The sequence below is a fragment of the Mustela putorius genome, unplaced genomic scaffold (genome assembly GCF_011764305.1).
Source record: "Mustela putorius furo isolate JIRA1106 unplaced genomic scaffold, ASM1176430v1.1 tig00003834_pilon_pilon_pilon, whole genome shotgun sequence".
Classification (NCBI taxonomy): domain Eukaryota; kingdom Metazoa; phylum Chordata; class Mammalia; order Carnivora; family Mustelidae; genus Mustela; species Mustela putorius.
The window spans coordinates 135,637,388-135,652,532 of record NW_025421987.1 but is presented as its reverse complement, the minus strand read 5'-3'; the positions used below and the strand labels follow the sequence as shown (position 1 = coordinate 135,652,532).

The following is a 15,145-nucleotide window of genomic DNA, read 5'->3' as shown; positions in this document are numbered from 1 at the left end:
TGGGACACGCAAGATGTCAGAGCCACTGAGGCCGCCAGGTGCCGGGGATCAGAGGAGCCTCGCTCTGTTTGGAGGTGCGGGGGAATGAGATTGGCTAGTGCTAATTTCCTTTAGGAATGGGGCACATTTGTTGGGAACTTACTGAGTTCCAGACCCTGCGCTGAGAGGTTGTATATCCATTCTGGCGGATAATCCTTATGATTGCTCTTTAAAGGGAGGGGGAGCAGACAGCTCGTCGACCTCCAGGCTATTCTGAGGAGAAGCCATGCATCTGGTGAGGGCCCAGACCGCAACAGGAAGAGCTCCAAAATCAACAGACCCTTAAGTCTGCACATGATGTGCTTCTCAGGCCACCGGAGACAAGGGCCACTCTTAAAGACCAAGGGCCAGCTGCTTACCACCCATTACTGTGACCCCTACCACCTGCTGGGAATAGTGTTCTCATTGTGTGTGGGCACAAGGACACAGGCCAGCCCAGGGTAGAGGGACATGGGATTAAGGAAGACTCAGGACTTGTAAACAGGCCGGCTCGGCATCCAGTCCTGGCTCTTAGACTGACAGGCCGTGGCATCTCAAACTTGAAAGGTCTTTTCACCTCCTGGAGCCTCAGTTTCCCCAGTAGGAGAAGAGAGCAATGATACCTGGTTCGGAGGGTCACCAGATCTAAGCACATCAAATGCCGGCACACCATAGGAACTGAACATACACGTACGGATCTAAAACAATGAAGTCGTTAAGCACAGTGGGACATTCCAGTGGATGGTATGATTTCAAGGCCACTTTCCCTAGGTCACGCTGGGAGAGGGCAAAGGACCTTGAGCTTCCTTCTGAAACAGCCCACAGCCAGTGACAAGCAGGTCTGAAAGCCCAGCTCCCTTGCTTCAAGGAGGACAAACTCTGGGGTGGTCTGTATGTTCCAGAGTCTTCCACAGCATCAGGCTGAGGCTAGGGTCCCCTGAAGTTTCATCCTTCCTCTTCCCCTTTGTCTTCCCTATCCCGGCACCTCAGTCCTTTCCTGGGCTCACACACTCGTCTCACGTTCGCCTCTTGAGAGTCTAGCCTAGGACCCATGCAGCTTCCTGTGGCATGCCTGTCCTTTCTTCTTGGCCCTTAGAAAACCCCTCCAGGGCCTGTCCAGGGTCATGCCTCCTTCCGCGCAGCCTGTCCTCCCCTCTTCAGCAAGGCGTTCTCAGCATGTAACCACTCTGTGTTGCATGCACGGTTGTGTGCGTGCACGTGTGTGTGCGTGCTGTGGAAGTCTGGAGGGTAAAAGGGTTTCTTGTTTACACTTATTGGGGGTTCAGCTCATGTCTAGTGAAAGAACTGGATGGACTGGACAGCATCCCTGTCCTAAAATACAACCTTTCACACAGAACTCTCTAGAGTCTAGGGATACAGAGGCCACCAAGGGAAATGGAAATAAAAGGGCACCTGGGTTGCTCCATCAGTTAAGCATCTGCCTTTGGCTCAGGTCATGATCCCAGGGTGCTGGGCTCGAGTCCTGCATCGGGCTCCCTGCTCAGCGGGAAGTCTGCTTCTCCTCTCCCTTTGCCCCTCCCCTCTGCTTGTGTTCGATCTTTCTCTATTTCTCAAGTAAATAAATGAAATCTTAAAAAAAAAAAAAAAGGAAATGGAGATAAAAAACTGGGGGAACTTGAGGTCCCCCAGCCCTGATTCAACCAGATCATATTCAGTTTAGTGGGTTCTATTGTTTACAAAAATAAAAACGATGACGACAGTCCTGATGAAAACCAGACATCACTGGATTAGGATAAACTGACTGAGACTCTTGAGGATTTGGGGGAAGGAGAGGCTGACTCTTCATGCGTTCATCCTGTCCTCGGCCCTCTCATTCTGCAGTGAGAGCCTCTATGAGCTGAGCCCCCCATGTGGACATACCAGGCAAGGAGTTTCGCATCGAGATACTGTTTAATCCCTCCCAACCCTTTTGGACAGGCTCTCCCTTCATGTGACCCACATAAATTGCTACTTCTTCACTGACAAAATCTACCTGCCCACTTCCATCTCCTCTGTCACCATCACCTCTTGCCAGGTAACTGTCACAAGCTTCTAACTAGCCTTCTTAGGTTCACCTTTCCTCTTACGATCTGCCAACACCATGGCGGCCCATGATTTTTAAAGGCCATATAGCTGACCCTTGAATCACACAGGTTTAAACTGTACGGGTCACTTTCATGCGAATTTTTTTCTTGATAAATACAGCACAGTGCTGTAAATGTATTTTCTTTCCCTTATGAGTTTCTTAGTAACGTTTTCTTTTCCCTAGCTGATTGTATTGTGCAAATATAGCACATAATGCAGATAACATACCGAATGCGTGTTAACGAACTGTTCACGTTATCAATAAGGCTTCTGGTCAGTAGTGGGCTATTAGTCATACGCTTTTGGAGAGACAAAGGTTATGCATGGATTTCTAACTGCCAGACGGGTAGGTGCACCTGACTGCTGCCTGCATTGTTCAAGGGTCAGCTGTCTCCTGGATCATGCCATTCCCTGTGTCAAACAGGAGCTCTTGGTGGCTTCCCTTTGCTACCACCCCCTGGCGTGACATGGTCTGGCCATGCCTACACGCCTCCCCCCCCCACCCCCCCAGATATCTGTGCTATTTCCTGGGCTCTTGCCACACTGATCTCTGAGTCGTGAACCTGGCGGGCTGTTTGGTTCTTCAGGCAAACTGGGGCGCTTCTCCCCATCCTTGGCCAGCAAATTCCGTCTCGAGTTCTAGGTCTCAACGTCCTTGGAGAAAGATTCTCTGACCGCCTTTAATAGAAAGCAGGTGAGTCCCATAGAACTAACCCCAGTTTGAAATGAAATCCTCTTTGCTTCCCTGTTTACCATCTGTTGTCCTCTCAGTCAGCTCTGGGAGTGTGGGGACTGTGTTTACTTGGTTCCCTACTGAACCCAGCGCCTACTACAGCACCTGGCTCTTAGCAAGCCTGCAATAAGTATTCATCAAGTAAATACACAAATGGTGACTATTAGGAAGTAAGACTCATGTTCTGGCAGACGGTGCTGGGATGCTACTCAATTCCTTATGCTTACAAGTGAATTCTTGCTTGTGAGGTTGTGAGGGTAGGGGGTGAGGGGGAGGACCACTTTTGGATGATGGTATGCGATGGGCCTGGTGGTGGTCTTCCAATGATTCTCTTCTTCATCCTACATCTCAATGTAATCTGAGGTTCAAGGTTTGTATCGGGAAGTAGCACAACAAAAGGACCGTAAGTGGCATTTTTTGGAGTCACCTCTGTTTACCACATTAGGTGATGCCTCTCTGATTGAGATGCCTTGGCTTATGTCTTTGGCTGGGGGGCAATGGTAGGGTGCAGAACAAAAGCACAAGTCTCTAGCAAGTAGAAAGTAGCTTCCCCGTCTTTTGGGTGGGAAAACAGAGGCTTACAGAGCCAACCTGACACCCAGAGTCACACAGCTAGGATGTGAAGGAGATGGATTTCAATCTAAATTCTTCTCACTCCCAAGGGGGAGATGCCATGCTCCATTTCCACAGAGGGTGACTTCTCTGAAGGGGCCAAGCCTGGGAATTGAACTGAAATGGCTTTGGAGAAAATTGCTGTGCTCATCAATGAGTGCTTAATAGGGCAGCTTTCCTTAGAAGTGAAAGCACAGGCTGCAGTTCTGAGGCTTCATTCTGGGGTCTGATTAGACAGAGAGGGGAAAGCCGCCTCTGGGGTGAGGACAGCCAGGTCCAGTCTGAAGGGGCTGGCTAGGCTCCAAGGCCCCCTGGGTGGTTTCAACAGAGATACTTTAAAATGAATCAGTGATTTCCTTTCCCTCCTGGATACTTTGCATTCGTCCAGGCCCTTTCAGCCCTGTAGGCTCAGCGCCTTCCCGAGGGACTGGCAGGCTGTAGTGGGGAGGGGGAAGGAACACCCGGCTGGGAGTCAAGGGTCCAGAGCACTGTTCTTGGCTCAGTCACTGTGAGGTCTTGGGCAAGTCACTTCTTCTTCCTGAGTGTCAGAGGCCCTTCGTTCACAAGAGGAAGAAGCTTAGTGGTTCTAACCTGGGCTGGGGAGGCGGAGGCACGAGGGAATCTCTGGGCACTTGCCAAAATTCGGAACCATCTTCCTGTCTGCGGGAGGGATGCTGGCGGCAGCGGACTGCATGTGGGAGGTGAATGCTAGTGTGGACCTACGGCCCCCATGCACCATGGCAGAAGGTGGAGGGCCCCAAACATTTGCCCTGTTCAATAAGCAAGGAAACGGTGCTCATTCAAGCACATTATTTCTTAAAAAAAAAAAAAAAAAAAAAAAGGCAAAAGAGTACAAACACTCCTTAACGACCTTTGGACAAAGATTTTCTCATTTTCTCACCAAGGCCGCAGCGCTTGCCCAGCAAAGTGGTCTAAATGATTGAGTGACTGAACGAGGACTCTGTCTCCGACAGGCGCTCTAAGAAAAGCCAGGGCTTAGCTGGTCCAATGCTGACCCTCAGGATTAGAGAAGCATTTGTCACTTTTTAATAGTCCTGTTATAACCCCCCTTCCAGTGCTGGGGAATCCTACTCTGTGTCAGTGTCAGGGCAATGCTGAGGCCCAAGTGCCCATGATCTGCTCTCCCTGGAGTGTGGTCTCCCCGAGACAGGGACTGAACCTCAGCCAGCGAGAGGCTCCTGCCTGACTCAGAGCAAGAGGCCCAGAGATGCCAGGTAGGGACAGCTGTGTCCAGGGCACTACATCAGGCTCTTCCTGCGGCTGGACTGGACCTGGGGTTCCTGGTTCCTCAGGTGTCTCAACTCCTCTCCTGTCCCCAGTCTGGTTTTCCAGCCTTCCCAGCGATGCTGAGAGCCACCAGATAGCCTTTGAACCCATTCCAATTCTGCCGAAATGAGTTAGTGCCAGTCCCTCCTGCTGGCTCCTAAGATCTCAGCCCCGTACCCAACCCACCTGGCAATGACGTATTCACCTGGGGATTTATGTATGTATTGTATTTTCTGCTACTTGAAAATATCAAGAAAATAGGTTTGCTCTGTAATTCCTACAAGCTTCTCACCCAGCCTGAGAAGGGAGCTGGGGCTGGTGGCTCGCAGTGGCAAAGCCAATTGCCTAGATTCCTGGTTGGCCCTGGGGGAGTTGTTAGCCCTGGTCGTTGGCAACTCTCCCTGAAAAGTTGGGTTGGGTTGAATAAGAATAGGAAATGCAGCATATTCTTGGCACTGGAAAGCGGTACAGAATGCCACCCCACCGGTCTCGCCTGGAACTCTCACGTGTGAATCTGCACACAACCTGGGGCGCTTGGTGGGGTTGGTCTTGGACAAATGCTAACATCTGACCTGGAAAAGTACTCCCAGACCTATTTATTAATATCAGGGCAGACGCTTTAAGAATCTATTACGTATTTCTAGTTTTTCACCGAAATGCTTTTGTCAAGCTAACTACTCAGACCACAGCATAAAAACAAAAGATCCCAAGGGTCCCAGGAAAATCAGGGGATGTTTCTGTTGATGAAATTGACCACCGTGGACACATTAGGTGGTTACAGATAGCGTCGTTTCCTTTCCGTACACTTCCTGTTCGATCCAAGGCCCTCAAAATGTGGTACCTCTTCTACAATCTTGTGAAATTTTGCCTGGTTTAAATTTAGTAGCTATCCTCCATGGAAATTTCCCCTCAAATAGACAGCTGACAGAAAGCCAGGCATTCAGAAGACTCACGCAGGGAAGAACGTGTTTGTTCTAAAAAAGCAAACCTTCCTACTCAGAAAAGATTTTTTCCCCTGCCAGGAAAGTTGAGAACAGATTGTAGGACTTCATCTTAGCTCATGGGTTGAAAAGGCAAAGTCCCGGAAAGGAGGGATAAGGGCACGTTGTGGGATTCTGAAGGCTGAGTGCTACAGAGAAATCAGTGGAAATGAGAGCTTCTTCCAAAGATTCTTGATAATGGAAATACCACCACAGTGCTCAAAGTGGAACAGTAATTAATGGAAGTGGTATTTGGGGGGCGTACAGATGACTCAGAAGCTGACAATGGGATGTTAAGCAATGTCTTCCTGGATCCCACAGCTCCATGTTCTCAGCCAAGGCAATGTGCCCGGCGATTTTTTTTTTTTTTTTTCATCTACACAAGGAATTCCACCTGTAGAAAACCTGCTAAATTACATCCACTAGCTCTTAATTGGGAACACTGCAGTCTACCCAAACGTGCCAAACCTCCCCGTGTGGCATGGATTGCATTCTAGAAGTCTTTTTAACCAGAGCGATGACCCTGAGCGATGAATCACATTCTCCTTCACTTCCCAGGTGAGGGTCCGAATTAGCAGGGCAATGGCCAGAAGGCAGGGAGGGAAAGGCCAAAGCCAGCTCCGAATATGTGACCTCCAGCAAAACTCACCCTCGAGGGTGAGAGATGCCAGTGTCTTTCCTTGGCATCCCGTTCGGTTTCTGTTATTAAAACGAGCGGCTGGCCAGCTCCACAGTGGGAGCAGAGGAGTCAAGCTCTGCATCTGACGGTCCTTCCCCGCAGTGAGCCAGGTCCCAGTGTGGCTCTCACTCCCCTCCCCACCTCACAGACCCACATGCATGCTGGACCAGCCAATGCTCACCTCTTGCTCACCACACACAGCAGTGGGACTGAGGTTTCGTGGTGGTCCCCAGAGACTTATTTTTTTTAGGGCCTCATAAGAGTGGCCTTCGGTCTGCTCCCCATCCTAACCTTTAGACGCATGGTGTTCCCACTGTCGACGGGAAATAAGTTAACCACCTTCTCTTTGTAGGTACAGCATCTCTATGAATTTATCACATTGGTAAGTTTGTCACAGCAACATGGACTCTTCCAAGAGTCCCCCGAGAGAAGGTGAATTCCAGGGAAGGGCTTCCAAAAGCGCCACTGGCACTAGCTCAGTGGCAAAAACAGTTCACAGGCTGCTGTGTCCCCTTTCTCTCTGCTAGCATCTCAGTGTGGGTGTCAGGGATGTGCTTCCTATCCCCACCCCTGTAAATCAGTAAAAGGCAGTAAAATCCCAAGGCCACACTTCTCCTCCAGCCTCTCCCACACCCCCACATCCAAGCCTCCCGGCTGCTAAGCTCTCCTGTGTCTGTGAGGCCTGCCTCCCAATGGCACTTTACAAAGGACAAGGGCGTAGAGAATGGAAGAAAGTTCTAGGGCTTCGAAATTTGGATGTGACCTCTTTCAAGTCAGTCAAACAACTTGTTTTTAAAACATCCAGTGTTTATCCATGGAGCAATGTGATTGGGGAGGCAGAAGAGATTTCAGGGAAAGGTCTGAGAAAGATAAAAATAGTCTTGGCTTTCAGAGTGGAAATCCAAGCCCTGTCAAGGGTGCTTCCAGACTATTTTTCCTTTGGCCGGTCATAGCAGGGAGCATTCACATAATGGTGGCACCGTGAAGAACAAGGCTATCACAAGAGCAAACCACAGAAGCTTTCCATGCAGGCCTGGAGGCCAAGGCAGGCCTGGTCTTGGGTCTACCACAAAGTGGACATCTTGGCCTAGAGACCATCTTTACCCTCGAATCCCAGCACCACACCACCCAGATTCTAGGCGTGGCTGACTCACCATCATTTCTTCTGGGTTCCCATTGGCTATCTCCACCACCCTCAGGGCAGGGTCCACCTTGACCTTGGCGCGGGTCATAAACTGGATGACAGATGAGCTGTCCTGTGGAAGAAGCAACAGAACTCAGTGACAGATTTTACTTTACTTTTTTTTTTTTTTTTAGTGACAATGTCTGGCCCTTAAGGTAGTGGGTAGAACTAAATTCCAAGATTCCACGTGGGCCAGACAAAAATGTTATCACTGAACTAGATGCCTCCCCTATCCCCGGGACCTATGTGAAACAGAGCTTTCCAGAGCTTTCTCAATTCTCTCACATCATGGTGGAGGCTGAAAAACTGAAGTTTTGCCGATCATCAATACATGCGAGCTTGTGTGCTGTGGTTTCCAAGTGGTAAGAGCCAGATATTTGGATATTGATACTGACATATTCACAAAGAGCAGAAAATAAATAAAGCTGTTTAATTGTCTGCGACAAACCCAGGCCTGGCATTCCGTAGAAGGCATCTGATTTCTATTTCTCAAGCATCTTCCTGCTCTGACCACAACCCTCAAATCCTTCACATGAGTTACTTTTAACTCTTTCTCTGCCCTTATGTGAGGCTGCCTGGGGGGTCAACGCCATCGAACGCGGAGAGAGGGTACGGGATGGAGGGATGAGAAAGGGAACATCCGGCTCATAAATCAGGTGATGGCCCGAAGAGCAATGACACTGGGGTGCACGTGGGGTCCTCTAACACTCAGGAAGAGCCCACAGGCCAGAGGTGGTCACCGGCCTTGGTGGAGGCTCAGATCCAGATAATGAGAAAATGGCTCCCAGGCAGTGAGGGAAGAGGAAGTTGGAAAAGGACAGGGCAAAACTGTGGCTCTGGGAAGGGTCAGGACCTTGAGCCCGTGGTGGAGATGGTCGGTGCTGCACGACCCTGGGTGGAAACTTCTGGCGCGGAAACAGACTGCAGGCAGCCCACCCGTGGGGGCGGCTGGGGCTCTGCCAGCAAGGTGTCATGGGGCACACCCACCCACATCTCCTCAGCCTGCCTGCCACCCAGGGAGGTACCCGTCAGATGCAGCTCTGCCCCACTTCTGGTAAAACCTACCCTCTGAAAATGAAAGTGGAGGACTCTCTTCTAGAAAACACTCTGAGGGAGCCCTCTGCTCTTCTCTGCCGAAGAAACTACAAAGACCTTCCTGGAAGGACACCCAGGGCCGCCACTCTGTGTCCTTTACCTGGGAGCTACGCACTGATTATTGCTCTTTTTTAAAAACAGCAGTAACACCGATTTTGAATCCTTCTGGGAAGCTTGTCGCTCAAACGGACTGCGCTGCTGAGCTCTCATTAAGCAGTAAATAATTTTGTAGGCAGATAAGCTTTTGACCCTTGGATCATTGTCACATCTTGGATGGTCTTACAACAATAATGACGATGATGATGGCAATTGTCAGAGCTAAAGGCCGAGAACACTTTCAGAGAAATCGGAATCCTCTGCTAATTTACAAAGTCAGACCCCACATTTCAAATGAAAACCTGTTAAGATCCAAACAATAAGACTGCAAATTCCTTGGTCTGGGGCCTGACCTTGAGGTCAAAGGAAAATAAACAGGACGGTAGGCCCAGGCAAACCACAAGCCTGGAGCAGCTCCATATCCTCAGGAAGGCCAGAGGGCTCCGGGCCGCTAGCGCTTACTCCCCAAGGGAGGCCGTGGCTGGCTTCAGGGGCATTCTTTCTGCATCTCAAGCTCTGGGAGGAGCTGGGGTCCCATCTGGTTCTAAGTCAGCCTCCTTTTCGGCTTTCTTTTGCACCGGAATTTCTGATTTCTGTGGGAAGGGTGCTTTCAGGGAGAAGGAGCCTCTCACAGTTACAGAGGACACCCTCAGCTGTCTCTTGGGGTGCAGACTGGGATGGATGGCCCTGGGGAAGAGCAGCCAGGAGGGCATGCCCCTGGGCAAAGGATCCCCATGGATTGGTGATGGGAGAAAGACACAGAGAGGCCGCAGAGCCGGATGCGAGGAAGGCCTAGGCCTTGAGATTAAATTAAGGACTGATGACTGGAGTGCAAGCAGCTGACATCTGGGTTAAGGGTGAAAGAGGAAGGAGAGTGGCTTCCTGCCCTCGGTGCCATCATCAGGACTCTGGCGACAGTGATGACTGTGGCGTGGGGAATAAAACTGTCACCAGGGCCACTGGTCAAGGGCAGGTAAGTATACGGTGTCCTGAGGACCCCTGCCAGGAAGGCACTTCCTGTGATGTGGGGCTTCAAAACCCCCTTCTTGGAGTCTCAGGATGGCTACTGGGGCTCTAGCTCCTGCCGGGTCCTCTCCCAACACTGTCCTTTTTAAAAGGAGAAGCACAATAGGGAATCACTGCTATGGGAGCCCAACGCCTCCCAAACTGATTTCCCTGCAAAGGAAACCAAAGAGAAGGGAACCGGGCAGGGCTGCCTGGGTGGGGGCGGGCTGGGCCAGTTACAGATGGTCAGTGGGCGCAGCAGCTGGCATCCCTCCTAACTCATTTCTCAGGTCAGCACGCTACTGCCACACCTACCTTAAAAACTAACATTGGAATGACTTTTCTAAAGATATTCATTCAGGTTTCCACTGAACACATTATGTTCTTCCATTGGAAAATGAATAGAATCTCTGTGGCTAACAGACATATTTTATTTTATCTTCACAAGTGATTATTTTTAAAGCATCTTGTTGGAAGTGGCCTTTCATACTCAGCAGCTCTTCTGTTAAAATAAATCAGTGAATTTGTCTGACATTTTTTTAAGAACCACCAATTCACTGACTGAGGTATTTTTAAATGAGCCACTTTTTTTGATATGATAAACGCATACTGGCAAAGTCACCTGAAATTCAAAAGTTGGGCTTCTCTGAAATAAGGTGTCATCCAAACGAAGGACTGGCAAACTACCACCCAAGTCAAATCTGGCCCTTTGCCTGTTTTTGTAAATAAAGTTTTATTGGAACACAGCCAATGTGGAACACTCCCACTGAATATCGCCTGTGGCGGCTTTCACCATACAGTGGCAGAGCTGGGCTGTGGCAAGAGACTGTAAAGCCTGTAAAGCCTGAAATATTTACTACTGGCCTTTTACAGAAAAGGTCTATCAACCACTGATTTAGAATGAGAGGGGCAGTACTGGCATCACTTAGGAGCTTGTCAGAAATATAGAATGTCAAACTTGATTTTGCATTTTAACAAGGTCTCCAGATAATTCTGATGCAAGCTAAAGTCTCAGAAACTTAAATGTAAAAGCACTCAGGGAGCTTATTAAAGTGAAGATGCTGATTTAGTAAGTCTGGGTCATAGAGCCCAAGATTCTGCCTTTCTTTTCTTTCTTTCTTTCTTCTTCTTCTTCTTTTTTTTTCTTTTTAAATTCTTTATTTATAATAAGTTCCCAAGTGACACTGATGCTGCTGGTCTCAGAGCACCCTTGGAATAGCAAGGATCTGGTATCTGCCACCCCCAGCCTCAAACTACCAATGGAACTTGCCAGAAAAGTTTTAAAAGGAGCAGGCAGAGTTCTGAGAAAACCCACTCTGATGCTTTTAAATGAACCCAAAGAGTGCAGTGCCCCAGGTATTACCTTTTTCAATATTTCTGTGTTCAGCAGCATGTAAATGTCTATAGTACGGCTTTCTTCTTTAGCAAGCGCACTAAGGTTACAGTGCATTGTTAGGCAAGAAATTCCTTGTTTTTCACAGTCCTGAGAAGAAAAATCAGAGAACTGTCAAATGGTATTAAAAACAAAGACAAATGCACAGCGTTTTATGAAGTAGAGGGCTCCTCGAGGTTCTATTCTGGTCACTAGGAGGATCCCAGGCAGAGGAATTCCATAGGAAGGTGCAATTATTCCTTCTTGCCACCAGAGGGCAATAGAGGGGTTTCCTGCCCACAAAGCACCAGAACCTAACTTTTGTCAAGCAAATGGGAAAAAGTCACCCACTGGTTTACCCTACCCCAAAATTGGATTTCACAAGGAGAAAGAATTATTTTAAAAAATAAACATTTTAAAAATAAACATTTACATATTCTAAAAGCATTTTTCTTATGAGTTCTGAACAAAGATGTGTTTCCTATTGCAAAAATTATGTAGTTTTTGCCTGTGTGGTGGCAAATATATGTTCGCGCTCCTTTTTCAGGTAGAGCAAATGAGAGGGCTGAGAAGTCACAGGATTCATGAAACACATGAGTAAAGAAAAGCACAGGTTTGACCAAGAAAATATGTGAATCACCAATAGAAACCTCAATTCCAAATTAAAAAAGTTACAGAAGAGGAATTCTTCTCTTCTGTAAGGTAGGATCCAAAATGTATATACATATTTTTATGATGTTTCAAGTGTGGGGTAAGACTGTCAGTCAGTTACAGAGTTGTGTCTGTCAAACCACTAAATATCAGTGTACCTAACAATTCTAAGGGCTTTTAAAAATAGTTGTATCATCAATACTAGGTAAGTAAAAACAAAAAACAAAACCAAGAAAAACCCTCAAAACCAAAAACCACCCCCATATTCTTTTTTTTTTTTAAATATTTTATTTATTTGTTTGACAGAGATATATAGAGAGCACAAGTAGCCAGAGGAGCAGGCAGAGGGAGAGGGAGAAGCAGGCTCTCGGTCTGTCCCAGAGCCTGTTATGGAGCTTGATCCCAGGACCCTGGGATCATGACCTGAGCCTAAGGCAGCTGTTTAACTGACTGAGCCACCCAGGCACCCCACACCCCCATATCCCAAGTGGCAAACAGTCCTACTTTCTTTTTCAGGACAAAAAAAAAAAAAGAGAGAAAAAAACAATGTGAGGGAGATGCGCCTAGCCTGAAATAAGGAGCTGAAGATATATGGAGGAATAGGAGGCTTTGGGGAAGTGTACAATTCCATCTTCAAAACCCTCACTTGAAAACAATGGAGTAGTAGTAGACAGAATAAATCTTATAGTAGTAGTACATATAGTAGACAGAATAAATATATACATATATTAGATAGGATAAATCTTAAGGGTCCATCTTGATATATTTTACATGTTTATACCCAGATCAAGATGTAGAACATTTCCGGTACTTAAGCAGTTCCCCTCATGCCCCTGCCTGTTGATAGCCTTTCAAAATTAACCACTAATCCGACCTTCAACACCACTGCTAATCTTGCTGTCTCTGAACTTCATGTGTGTACTTTGGCTCCAGCTTTTTTCAGGCATCATTATGTCTGTGAGATCCATTCTTGCCGCCATGTGTGGTAGTACTGTTCGTTATTCTGTAATATTCCCGGGTGTAGTTACACCACAACGGTCTACCAGTTCTCCTGCTGATGGCGACCGGACTGTTCCCAGATTTTAGCTATAGGAAGATTATTGTAAACCTTCTCAACCACGTGTTTTGGGGGACATAAATACCCATTTCTCTTGGGGATATACCTGGGAGTGGAACTGCTGGGTCACAGGGTTCAGAGATGTTTAATTTCAGCGGATCCTGCCCGAGAGTTTTCCATAGCGCTTGTAGGAGGACCATCACTCTTGATTAGACTCATATGAGCTGGGGAAATGTTTTACTTTGTGCTTGGTGGGTTGCAAAGGTTTTCCCTTTGCCAGGCAGTGGAATTTGAAATGTAAATTTAACACTTTGATTGAAACCTCAGGCTGAAAAGTGGGAGTTGACCACAGTCCTCGTGACTTTATACGCCAATTGATTGAAACCAGATTTGGGAAATAATAAATGCCAAAGAGAAAACTGGCCTCTCATCTCAGACTTGCCTTCCTAGTGAGGACCACCCATGTGAACCCAACTAGTAAGCAAATTCTTACCAAGACTTTTCTTCCAGACTTGGTGAAAAAGGCAAATATTGTATGGAAGATATTTTCTTGCTCTTGAGGGATGATGCAGGGGGTTGGGTTTTTCTGGAAAGAGCAGTTTCCCTTCTCTTGGCTCACCTGAAAGTGAAAGGAAATCTGTCAGAGTGTTCTGCCCCAAGAACGAATCACGAGGCTGGAACCCCTTATGCTAGGGGCGATAACCAAGTCAGCTCCTCCCCCTATCTGTTCTCCAGTGGAGAGTATGGTGTTGAAGGACAGAGTGGTAGCATCAACCAGGCCAAACAATCCAAAGTCCTTAAATAATTGAGATGAGATGGTACACAGCATGCAGCTGAGATGTGACTAGGAGATAGTAAGACTCCAGAAACAAAACAAACCCCATACTTCACAATTTCCAAAGCACATTTATAAGCCTCCTTGTAGCTACTCTCTGAGATGACCTTTCATGCTCTTTGGGTGAGAAAGCTGAGACTCAGGTTGTCACTGGCCAATAATCACAGAGCCCAGAACCCAGGTCTTCTGAAGCCAAGCCCTCATGCACGGTCCACTGCCAGAGGTTTTCAAACTGTGTTCCACGGAACTCCCCAGGTGCTGTAAAACCCCATAGTTGTCTCCCTAAAGAGGAGAAGAGGCATCTAGCAGGACTTCTCTGGGCCCCATTCTCTGCTCCAATGAGAGCCGCAACCACATTTACTGTCACTTAAAATGAGGGTTAGGCTACCAAAAAAAAAAAAAAGTTGGGCTGCTACCCAATCGAGCCATGCAGGAGCTTATATGCCCGTGAGCTCTTGGTGAGTTATCTGATCTTGCTTCAGATGGCAACAGTGCTGAGCAACAACATGGAAAACGAAACACCCCGAAACAACAGCTTATGGTCTCCCATGTTGGTTTCTTTGAGAACAACACTATTTTGATGCCTACATTGAGGAAATGTTGAAAAAACCAAGGCTTCTTTATATACCTCATCAGACCACACCAGTTTTAGCTGAGGACTAGACAAAACTTCAGGTCAAGTGGTAAGATCCGTATTTAGTAATTCATAATTTAGGATTGTGTTTGTAACCCCATTTCTAGCCAGAATCATCTGTTTAAATCAAACACTCTTATTTTTAATGCCCTTGAGGAAAATATAGTGTGTTTGAATTTATTCAAGAGTGTTTCAGCTTCCCATTCATGGTAGGGAGCAAAACTTAAAAATTTTTACTTAAAGAAACTTCCTACTTAAGCCAACAGTGCTAATTTTTTCATAATGAACTCTAAAATAAGACCTCCAGGTTTGCTGCATTAATCTAGACTCTATCTTTGGTCTAAACACATATGCCAGGATTTACTGTATATACCTAAAAAAAACAAGTAAGATGAAGGTCTACTTCCTCAAATTATTAGGAAAGAGAGTGTTGCCTTTACCAATCTCTCCTAGTTTAGAGTTATTCTTTAAGACTATATTATAATTGGGACTGTCTCAATTACTTTATTTATTTATTTATTTTTTTAAGATTGTGTTTATCTATTTGAGAGAGAGCGAGCACGCAAACACAAGCGAGGGGGGTGCCAGAGACAGAGGGAGAAGCAGGCTCCCCGCTGAGCAGGGAGCCCGATGCGGGACTCCATCACAGGACCCTGGGATCATGACCTGAGCTGAAGGCAGACGTTTAACGACTGAGCCACACAGGCGCCCCTCAATTACTTTATTTGAACCACAAAACCTGGGAAGACACAGCAGCTGAAATGGTCTCAATCAATGCTGGTTTTGGCTGCTTTTCGAGGTGATGGGAGGAAAATAATGGGAT

The 15,145-nt window shown here is 47.2% G+C and overlaps 1 protein-coding gene across 1 annotated transcript in view; it reads right to left on the bottom strand.

Moving 5' to 3' along the window:
- Window positions 1–15,145, bottom strand: part of ITGA9 (integrin subunit alpha 9) — a 319,285-nt gene that overhangs the window by 24,093 nt on the left and 280,047 nt on the right. The window contains exons 24-26 of the mRNA XM_045089112.1: window positions 13,347–13,472; window positions 11,137–11,256; window positions 7,549–7,650 (exon numbers count right to left, since the gene is read on the bottom strand). Of these exons, the coding sequence (XP_044945047.1) occupies window positions 7,549–7,650; window positions 11,137–11,256; window positions 13,347–13,472 (348 nt within the window). The remainder of the gene's footprint in view (window positions 1–7,548; window positions 7,651–11,136; window positions 11,257–13,346; window positions 13,473–15,145) is intronic.